Source organism: Fomitopsis serialis, assembly GCF_022376445.1.
Source record: "Fomitopsis serialis strain Sig1Antser10 chromosome Unknown B0H18scaffold_809, whole genome shotgun sequence".
Lineage (NCBI taxonomy): Eukaryota > Fungi > Basidiomycota > Agaricomycetes > Polyporales > Fomitopsidaceae > Fomitopsis > Fomitopsis serialis.
Window position 1 is genome coordinate 1 of NW_025955769.1, and position 9714 is coordinate 9714.

Consider the following 9714-nt stretch of genomic DNA (forward strand, 5'->3'; position numbering starts at 1 on the left):
GATGAATATCCCATATACATCGTTCGCTCGAAGGCGCTTCAGCACATCAAGAACATCATGGATGACACGGCGACTTCAGCGGACGATGACGATGATGAGGAGAACGGAGCGCGCTGGACGAAAGCACGCGCCCAGTACATCGAGGACACGGAACAGACCGTGAAGAACAACCTCAAGCGGCGGGACTTGATGACCAGCGCGTGTACATCGTGGACAAGGCGTCAACGCTTCAGGTAGCGTTGGGAGTGCAGAACCCGGAGCACATGATTCACGAGAGGGAGTTGCTGCTCGACGCGGTCAAGGAGATGGTGGACAGGCGTATCAACAAATAGTCATCTCACAGACGTCGCATGATTCATACGTAGCTACCTGAAGTTCAGAATACTGCGTTATTCGTGTACGATAGCACGTGACGCTGAAGGGCTGGTATTCTAAGCGAAGCGAGGCACGAGCGTCGCGTAGAAGTGAGTCTACGCATGCAGGAGGAGATTTAGGCGCGCATCGCTCTCCTCTGCGCGCCCGCTCGGACGACCGCTCTCGAAGGCTCCGCGGCTGCTACGCCTTCGAATAGCTCTCGTTTTCTTCCACTAAGACTACACCACTTGTAGCTTACAGGAAGGGGACTATGGTACAACCTTCGCTCATCAATCCCGATGGCGACGAAGAGCCGGATTATGTGAGCAACGACCAAATGATTGTACCACTCACAAATGCGTGGAGGATGGTCAACACAGAGTCGTAGTCTCTGTCTCGCAAGCTCGTCCGACATGAGCATCCAGCTGAGCGAGCAGCGGTTGCCATTGTGGACTGTCCGACTCCGAGTCCTTCGACCGCCGCCCAGTGCTCCGTCACCAGCGCTCTCGCTCACTGGTCGCCGGGCGGGACCAACCCGCTGAGTTTCTTTCATGCTGCACGCAACACGCTTACACTGGCTCGCGTCGGCACGAGCATCGCTAGCTCGTGTCATGCACACGCGAGTCAGGCTGGAGGCAACATGCTTACACTGGACGCAGTATGCTTCACTGGCTCGTGTCAGCACGAGCTCATAGCCAGCGAGTGTCACACACGAGTCAGGCTGGACGCAGCAGGCTTATACTGGCTCGCGTCAGCACGAGCTCATAGCCAGCGAGTGTCACACCGGGTCAGGCTGGACGCAGTATGCTTACACCGGCTCGTGTCAGCACGAGCTCATAGCCAGCGAGTGTCACACACGGGTCGGGCTGGACGCAGCACGCTTACACTGGCTCGTGTCGGCACGAGCATAACACGCTCGTGTCATTCACTGCACACGAGTCAGGAGCATGCAGCAGCAGCACGCTTACACTGGCACTGGCTCGTGTCGGCACGAGCGTAACGAACTCGTGTCATCCACTGCACACGAGTCAGGCTGGACACACCGGGTTCGATGAGCACGACACGGCACTGCTCCTCCTAGGGTCAGCGGAGCGATGTTTGCTTCGCGGCGCCCATCCGGCGGGACTCTGCGAACCAGTTGATCAGCAATACGGGTCATTGGCGTCATCAGTGTTGGACACTGGCTCACAGAGCATGTACGACGAGGCTCGTCGGCTTCTGGACTGGGGGTAACGGCTTCGCCGCAACGCGCCGCCGTACTCGACGTCTTCATATTGGGTATCGCGGCTCACCCGTTGCCCCTCAGGTCCAGGCACACTCTTCGAGTCGGGCAGCCCTGCGGGCTGCGCCCCACACCGCCAATCATTCCCCTCTCGCTCTCTTGCAGCTGACCATCCAAGCTCACTCAGTAATAATGAGGCGGGCTGCTGGTACGCCTCGCTTCACACGTGACCGTCATATCCGCCACGCCGGTCATCGTATCCCAGTGCATAGATAGCTTTTTTCTTCCTGTTGCTTGTGTTGTACCACCATCAAGGTTGTAGGTTTGAGGCTCGCTATGACGATCAGTGTATACTTACTAGTAGACGAACATGCCCTGCAGTGATACGACCGATAGTACAGTCCATTCGACTCATTGGACCTACTAATACTCTCTGCGCTGGTGACGCAGCGCAGTGCCGAGGGCCAAGTGCACGGTGCACGCGTGGATCTCGATGAAGCCTTCGAAGAGGCGGCCTCCAGAGTCGGCGGGAGGCCTAGAGATGCCTGGTGAGCGACGAAGGCTGGAGCAGCATCGAAAGCCCGCAATCTCTTCCTCTCATCGTTCAGATCACGAAACGTCCTGTCAGCGGATGAGCGTTGGCTTCGATAGCGACAGGGCGGACAACCGGTACTCACTTCAAGTGTAGGGCCCAAGCAGCTTCTTGGCAAACAATACATCATCTCGAAACACCGTGTGCATACACGGGGAAGTGCTGGCCTGCCTCGGGCACAGCTAGAAGATGCCTGCATGGAGGCGAACGAGACCGGCAGCGCGGAAGCGACACCGAGGGGATGCCACAGTAATCATGGCCGAAGAGCATTGCGACTGTCCGAGTCCTTCCCCGACGTCGAGGTGCTTGAGGGCTGCTATTGCTAAACTATGAAATGGGCGTATCAAGCTTGGAGGGCTGGACCGTGAATGCCACTCCTGACATGTGTGGAGTGCCCCTATATACTAGTCACTTGAGCTTGAGCACTGCAGCTGAGATAACGTTTTCATCCGCCGGGATGCCTAGATGGACGACACGATGGGGGTGCACATGTGTGCTAGAGATCCTCTCCCTCCACGACCGGGTGCGCTGCCAAGACTGTTACTGACCTGCGCTTCTGCTCGGCCGCCGTATATCGTCGAGATCATTGGACTGACTCGGGGCTCGCCGGGATTTGATGACAATCCTTTTCTAACTTGTAACGGGTTATAATGGTCTGGATTGATCCTGATCACCCGGAGAGCTGACGAGTCGCGTCAGGAGAAGAATGAACGCGTCCCAGAAATAGTACCTCTAAACCACGTGACCGTTCCTTGTGAGTTCTGAACCGCCTGTGAGGAGCAAGGAGGCAATGATCAGCTTGAGTCGAACGTGGAGAATAAACCTTACTGCATGAACTGCTTCTATCCCACAACCCAGACCCACAATCCAGACCATATAATACGCGGGACTCTGATACTTCTCCCCACTGTGCACCCCTCTGTCGCGGACAACGCCAACTCCCAGCGTCCGGCGGGCCATCCTTACAAAGTCGCATACTCCAGTCCACTTCGTAGTCTGTGCAAACCGCATCATGGGTGCGGCTGCAAGTTTGCCTCCCTGGGCGGCCCCTCCCCCTCCCCCGCCGTCTCTCGTATCATTGCTGTTGGCTGGCCGTAAGGCATCTCCTGTTACTTGAGTATCGTTGCCGACACTCCCGCCGCGCATATCCCACGCGTCTCTCATCGCAGAAGGCGCAATCGCCATGATGGGCATCGCGGCCACAGCAGCTACCGTTGGCATCGCAGGCACGGCGAACGCGGACGCCCTGCGCAGGAACCCAGCCATGCGAGATGCGGAAGAGCGCCTTCGGCAGCTCGAGGAGCAGCTCAGAAGAGAGCGCACTGAGCGGGACGATAACAGTCTGTTCATGACCTTCCGCAATACACGCGAAATCGCGGAGACGAGGCGTCGCCTAGGATATAAGGAAGGCTTTATCCACATCGCCATCGCTGGCCCGGCGGGCAGCGGCAAGTCTTCCCTGATCAACGCGATCCGCGGCTTGAACAACAACGACCCCGGCGCAGCGCCAGTGGGAACGTCTGAGACGACGAGAGTCTTCGCGCGGTATGACCACCCCAACCTGCCGGATAACCCGCTCGGGTGGTACCCGTTCGTGTGGTATGACATCCCCGGCGCGGGGACGCTGAACCAACCTGCGGCGCAGTACTTCCGGAGGCAGGGTCTGTACATGTTCAACTGCATCGTCCTCCTCATCGATAGCCGTTTCACCGAGACGGACGTCGCTATCTTGAAGTGCTGCAAGTTGACGAACGTCCCCGCATACATCGTCCGCTCGAAGGCGCTGCAGCACATCGGCAACCGCATGGACGACAAGGTGGGAAACGGTAGAGGCAATGGCAGGGGCGACGAGAGAAAGCGGCTCTGGAGGACGGCATGCGCAGAATATGTCCATGACACCGAACAGACGGTGAGAGACAACCTCAAGGCGGCAGGCCTCGACGACCAGCGCGTGTACGTCGTGGATAAGAAGACGATGCTGCAGCTTGTCAACAATGAGCCACGCCCGCGGGATCTTACTCACGAGGAGGATTTGCTAGTGAACGTGCTTACCGAGATGAGGGCGCGGCGTGCCATTTAGTAACGTGGCAGCCACGGGCCATCGAGGCACGTTAATTTCGAGAACTCGCTTCGATCGCTCTGCGCAGAAGGGCTCAAGTCTCATTTCGATCAATGTCGCATTTCTGTCTATCCTCCTTCAATGACAAGCATGAGCGTAGTCTCGTTCCGAACGTAGCACCAAGAATATCTGTTACATACCTAACATGACTTCCCTCGTACTGTTCGTCAATGTTGTTAAACGTCCCCTTTCACCCACACGAGAAGATCTGACTGCTCGGCATCGCGGGCCCTCGGAGAGCGGGCTACTGATACTCGGCGCGAGTGGAGACTCGGATCCTCGGGATTAGATTCGACATGCAGTAATACAGCCAAGGTCGGGTTCCACAGGAAGATAAGCCAGTGAGATGTGCAGTTGCATGCCAAGAAGTCAACGCAGACATTGCGCGAGTACATGGTTGAGACAGACCGACATATTGAGCGGAACGTTGAAAGTAACGTCGAACAAGGCCAACGAGGACTGACCTGCCCAAAAGGGCAATCCGGTTCTTCCCGGGCCAATCACGATGGAGGGAGAAATTGCGGGGGCACGGTGACCGGAGGGCCCCTGCGTGCAGTCACCCCAGAAACCCTCGTCCGCTCTCCCAGCAAATCTCACCGACCCGCGTGCGATGGCGACCGGCGCGGCTGCAGCGTCCTCCTCTGCGACCTCCTCCTCCCAGCCTCTCCTCGCCAGCGGCGACTGGACCAAGAACCTCGTCCAGCTCGCGAAAACTGCCGAGCTCAAGTACGTATCGCATGCCATCTTTGCATCCTGCCCGGTTGTGTCCTCGGACGATCTATGCCCGGTCGATGTGTGCGACGGGTCCATACGGGATGCGTTCATGCCCGCTCGACACCGGTGGGACGTTCGCCGTCGCGATCAATCCTGAAGACTGGTGCGGCGTTGACTGCGTGATCCGTGCGCATCCTGGTCCGGCGCACGGTGCTTTCGCGTCTTCCGAGTATGCGAGTGCCACTGCTCGTCCGGTCGTGACTTCGCCCGCCGTCTGCGCACACGCGGTCTGAGCTACCGCGGTCCCCGACTTACACCCCCGATGTCGCAGCAAGGTCCTAACCGCCATTGTCACGCAGGAAACATGCGCTCACCCTACAGCTCCACACGGCGCATATACTGTCGGCGCATGCATCGCTAGACCAGAAGCAGAAGGCCATTCAAGATGTCAAAGAGCAGAAGAACAAGTGCGTTGCTGTTATTCAGATCTCGCAGTTGTCAGTGTTTCATGACTGCCATTGAATAGATTGGAGAGTGAAAGGGCTAGATTGCTGAACTGTCTTCGCGAGGTTAGCACTTCGATGCCATGCCTGTCCACGCCGCATTGAAATCCCACCGATTCTGTAGGTGAACGAAGATCGAGACAAGGTCCAACGTCCAATATGTGCCTTGAAACTATGTAACTCACTCCGATCCGTCAGGCGGACCTGATGGAAGCGACGCTGAACAAGGAGTGCGTACCACCTCCCTTGCACCCCATCCATTTTCTGCCTTTTGATAGCATCCCCAAACACCTATGTTGTTGTCCGCCGCCCTTCGCTGTCTGTCACAAAATCGCAGTGGCAGATCCCCCAAATGTCATGTCAGATATTGACTTTCACACCCCACCACAGATGCGCGGACCTGCGTCAGAAGATCCAGGCCCTCAGCGACACCGAATACGCCACCGCGAAAGCGGACGTCGACAGACTGCGGCAAGAGCTCGGCCAGGCGCCCCTGCCTAGCCTGCAACAAACATTAGAAGAGAAATCAACGCAGTCAGTGTCCATTCAGTCGATCGCTCCGCACGTTCATTTCGTATCACTGTCCTTTCTCCCGGTGCACTCCTCCCCTCTGCACTCCACCCGTACCTGCTTCTCTTCTCACTGTCAATGCTCTTACCATCTCGCCTTTGACATCCCATTACCACACAACGGCTCGTTCCGAGTCGATCGCGGAGGCCCGTCAAGCTGACGTCTTGCTGTGCAGGTACCTCAAGGAGCTCCGCCTCCAGACCGAGAAGGGAAACACATCCAACAAGCGCGCGGCAGAGGACACCTCAGGCGCGGACGGTCAACCGTCGGGCAAGCGTCCGCGCGGGCGACCGAAGGGCAGCAAGACGAACAAGGGCAAGGCGAAGGAGACCGCGCCCACGGGGAGTGCGGGTGCGACACCTGCTCCGGGGACTGCGCCGAACTCTTCCGCGCCCTGAGTGGGCCAGGCGGCGTTTTCGCGGATTCTGGGCCTGCGGTCGGCGGCGGGATGCTGCAACGAGGGACGACGTGGTGTGCGTCCGACGAGATAGGAGTGTGCTTCGGCCAGGGCTGACGGCTGATGGTGTCGCTGTGGGGTTGCTGGTGGGTGGTGGACCCGGGTGGGGTGATGGGCGGGTGACACGGTCGAGACTGTAGCCCCTCATTCAGGTTGATGGAGGCAATCGTTCTCAGGCGGACGCATGAAGCGATCAGTGCCGGTGTGGTGTAGGTTCCTGTAGATCGGTGCACAGTCGTGCGGACACTCTCCATTCTTGCGAGGGCGTGGTTTACTCGTCCTCGCCGTGTTCCACTCATCAAGTAATCCACTAATATTGTATGTCTTTCATATCACGAATGTCACACGTATGCCCGTAAACACCGTATTTGACAGATTGAGTGTGTGATCACAGTGTGGTTGGTTCGATTGTTGAGATGCTCTCACCGAGGAGACCAAGGTAGATAACCAGTACCTACTAACGATCCCGCCTCGGGGTGGATCAGTTCGCCGTTCATCGATAATTATCAAAGACAGGATCTCATTTCCGGATGGACTAGTTAATAGTTGACGCTCTCCGGTCTTATGCATAGTAACAGGCCTGGGCGTATCGTCCAACACCAGCAAAAAGGACGCTATGTCGGGTACCGTCAAGCGCCCGCGCGCCTTCCTACAATTCGTATCTAGATCGCTTAGCCGCCCATTCCGCGCAGGCGCCACGGCTGACAAACAAACTGCGAATCCCCATCTCGGATTTGTGACCGGTCTGGGCGATCACAGGGCGGGGCGGGAGATGGTCTCACTCGAGGAGGATGAGTAATCGACGAACAAGTCGCAATCGTTGGACCCGATGCGCGAGGGGGGTTCGGGATGGTTCAATGAGTGGGTGGGGATGATTGCTCAGCTTGAGTGCGAGCTGACGGTGACCGAGTTGCAGTATTAGCAAGACTCCGAGCGAAGCCCTTGCTGAGCGGGGGCCCCTACTAGCACCTGGGCGAACGTCCTCGAAGGGAGCCGTCGCAGTCATACGAACGTCCGTCGACAACCGCAGCCGCGTACATACGTGTTCCCCGTGCAATCTGACGCGTATACACTCGTACACCTCGAACGCGCCGTCACGGTACGGCACGCTGCACTCCGTCAAGCGCCTGCGCGCCGACCGCGGCGCAGTCAACGCGTCGCGCACCGGCCTCGTGCACGTGGACGAGAGTCCCCGATCCTTACGCCCGATGTCAGATGAGATCTTATTCATCGCCGGCAAATTAGGCAGCTGGGTACCTGCCAGGACCTCTCGTACCTTGGCGTGCTCTCGCTGGGCATGCAACCGCTCCGAGTCGCCCTTGCAACGCGCATTCTCGTCGCACAGAGCGGCACGCTCCCCAGACCGGGACGTTGCGAGGGCTCGATGGGATCGCGCGCGCGGAGAGCTAGCGGGCGCTCAAGCCAGCCTAAATCGCGTTGTGGGCGCCATCACCAAATTCGTTCCGTTGCCGTGCCGGCCGTGCTTGATGCCACTCTGAAGCCGCGCTTTGCATCCTGCGGACCTCTACGAGTCCGACGCGGTTCGGAAGGACGAGCCCGTAGTAGGCTACATGACACTGCGCAGCCGCCCTCTGTGATTACAGCAAGGTAGATTTCGATCAGTGACCAGCCAGCATGAAGCGTGGACGAACATCATCGTACACAGGCCATCATGACTGGACAGTCAAGCCGACGAGAAGCAAATCGATGAGGCTCACTCACCGGTACGTAGAAACCGCTCAGCGGGTGTCATCAAAGACTAGCAGGATGTACACGCGCGTCTCGCGCGCACCGGCGCTTTACGCCCTGGATGAACGATCAACTAAAAGCAAAGTAAAACATGTTTTATTCATCTTCGTCCTGGACGGCCGGGAGACGACCCTACCGACCATCGACAGCCCGCGGCCGGCGCGTCGTACACGCTAGCGATCAACAGATGCGCAAAAAGGTCACAGCGCGGGCTACGGCAGCCACACCGGTGCACACCCTCAGCGCTCACTATAGCCGGTGTCAAATAACTGTCTTGAATGCAACAGTACAGGAATCGCTAAGTAGAGGCGTACTGCGGGAGTGTGTCGCGTCAATACGGACGTCCGCTGCGCCCGGCATCGCCAAGGTGCACCTGCCCCATCTGTCCAAAACCTCCGCGGGCTCGCCGTCACGCCCGACGTCTGTCACGATCGCTGCCCGACTCGGATGGCCGCAAGCCAGGAGCGCCGGCGGAATCGAAGGGAAGGCAGGTCACGGTGGCGGCGACGATCAGCGAGCACCGGACACAGACACGTCTGAATGGTGGACTGATGGTGGACGTCCTGGGCAATGGACATTCGTCGGTAGGTACGCTGGGGCGTTCGCCGGCCTGACAGTGACATTGGGGCGCGGCGGGGGCTGGTTGAGAGTTGTGGCGCGGAGATGCCTCCCTGCTGGGCGCGGAGCGTGTGGGATCGGCGGGGGCCGAGGGAGGTGGTATTAGGTCGGTGCCTAATTGAGTGCACCGCGGAAATCGGGATGGGGGCCTTTGTGCGCGGATGAGAATGGAGGAAAGCCGACGACAGAAGGCTGCGAAGCGTGGCGAGAGACACGGAGGAAGAGAGAAAATTCTGCGCACGCATGCATTACGGATGGAAGGGAATATCGATACATTACCAGGTGCATAGTCTGCTTGTCGTGGGATCAGTGATGGAATTGCCCGGAGAACGTCGAGTGCGATATGACGACGGGCTGGGAGACATCCGGGTGGTCAAAATCGCAACCGGATGGCAGGACTGGCGTGACGGCGTCATTCCGCGGGTGCTCCCTGCTTCTCCCTGCGGATGAGTGCGTTCGAATGATTCCGAGTTACTCGGGTGCGTGGAGCATGTGAAAGCGATGGGCAGGAGGCCTGGAACGCAGGCAGAGTTCCAGGCTACACAGAGTGTGATAGATAGCAGACATAGACGAGGACGATAGGCGGTGTCAAGGAATAGCACGCAGGATCGCCTTCGCTGCTGGTGGCGGTAGCAAATTCCAGATCGGGCGAGGCACGCAGAGTGAGCATCGAAGCATGGTGGCAGGAGCCCAGACGGGACATCGGACGGGGTCCAGCCGCCCCACCGTCTGCGTCGCGGCGTCGATGCGAAGGGCCGACGAAGAGGTCGTGAACGGAGCAGGCAGGGACTCATCCGAACAGTGGTGGACGCGTGC

General features: G+C 58.5%; 2 protein-coding genes across 2 annotated transcripts; one reads left to right on the plus strand and one right to left on the minus strand.

Moving 5' to 3' along the window:
• Window positions 1-2561: 2561 nt before the first annotated feature.
• B0H18DRAFT_1197337 (uncharacterized protein) lies at window positions 2562-4248 on the minus strand. The gene is made up of 3 exons (XM_048036087.1): window positions 2997-4248; window positions 2899-2938; window positions 2562-2850 (listed from the first exon to the last, which is right to left on the minus strand). The coding sequence occupies exons 1-3, from the start codon at window positions 3972-3974 to the stop codon at window positions 2630-2632; spliced, it is 1239 nt and encodes a 412-aa protein (XP_047884200.1). The 5' UTR covers window positions 3975-4248; the 3' UTR covers window positions 2562-2629.
• A 601-nt stretch (window positions 4249-4849) lies between these two features.
• B0H18DRAFT_1080478 (uncharacterized protein) lies at window positions 4850-6905 on the plus strand. The gene is made up of 7 exons (XM_048031275.1): window positions 4850-5013; window positions 5361-5468; window positions 5528-5570; window positions 5629-5649; window positions 5703-5734; window positions 5895-6038; window positions 6250-6905. The coding sequence occupies exons 1-7, from the start codon at window positions 4898-4900 to the stop codon at window positions 6470-6472; spliced, it is 687 nt and encodes a 228-aa protein (XP_047884201.1). The 5' UTR covers window positions 4850-4897; the 3' UTR covers window positions 6473-6905.
• Window positions 6906-9714: the final 2809 nt, after the last annotated feature.

Excerpts from the sequence above, each read along its gene's own strand:
- B0H18DRAFT_1197337 (XM_048036087.1), bottom strand. The coding sequence starts at position 3,974 with ATGCGGTTGCCGATGTGCTGCAGCGCCTTCGAGCGGACGATGTATGCG. Across the intron at positions 2,939-2,996 it reads GGATAGAAGCAGTTCATGCA|GCGGTTCAGAACTCACAAGG; the intron begins GTAAGGTTTATT and ends TGCTCCTCACAG. Across the intron at positions 2,851-2,898 it reads AACGGTCACGTGGTTTAGAG|CTCTCCGGGTGATCAGGATC; the intron begins GTACTATTTCTG and ends GCGACTCGTCAG.
- B0H18DRAFT_1080478 (XM_048031275.1), top strand. The coding sequence starts at position 4,898 with ATGGCGACCGGCGCGGCTGCAGCGTCCTCCTCTGCGACCTCCTCCTCC. Across the intron at positions 5,014-5,360 it reads GCGAAAACTGCCGAGCTCAA|GAAACATGCGCTCACCCTAC; the intron begins GTACGTATCGCA and ends ATTGTCACGCAG. Across the intron at positions 5,735-5,894 it reads GAAGCGACGCTGAACAAGGA|ATGCGCGGACCTGCGTCAGA; the intron begins GTGCGTACCACC and ends ACCCCACCACAG.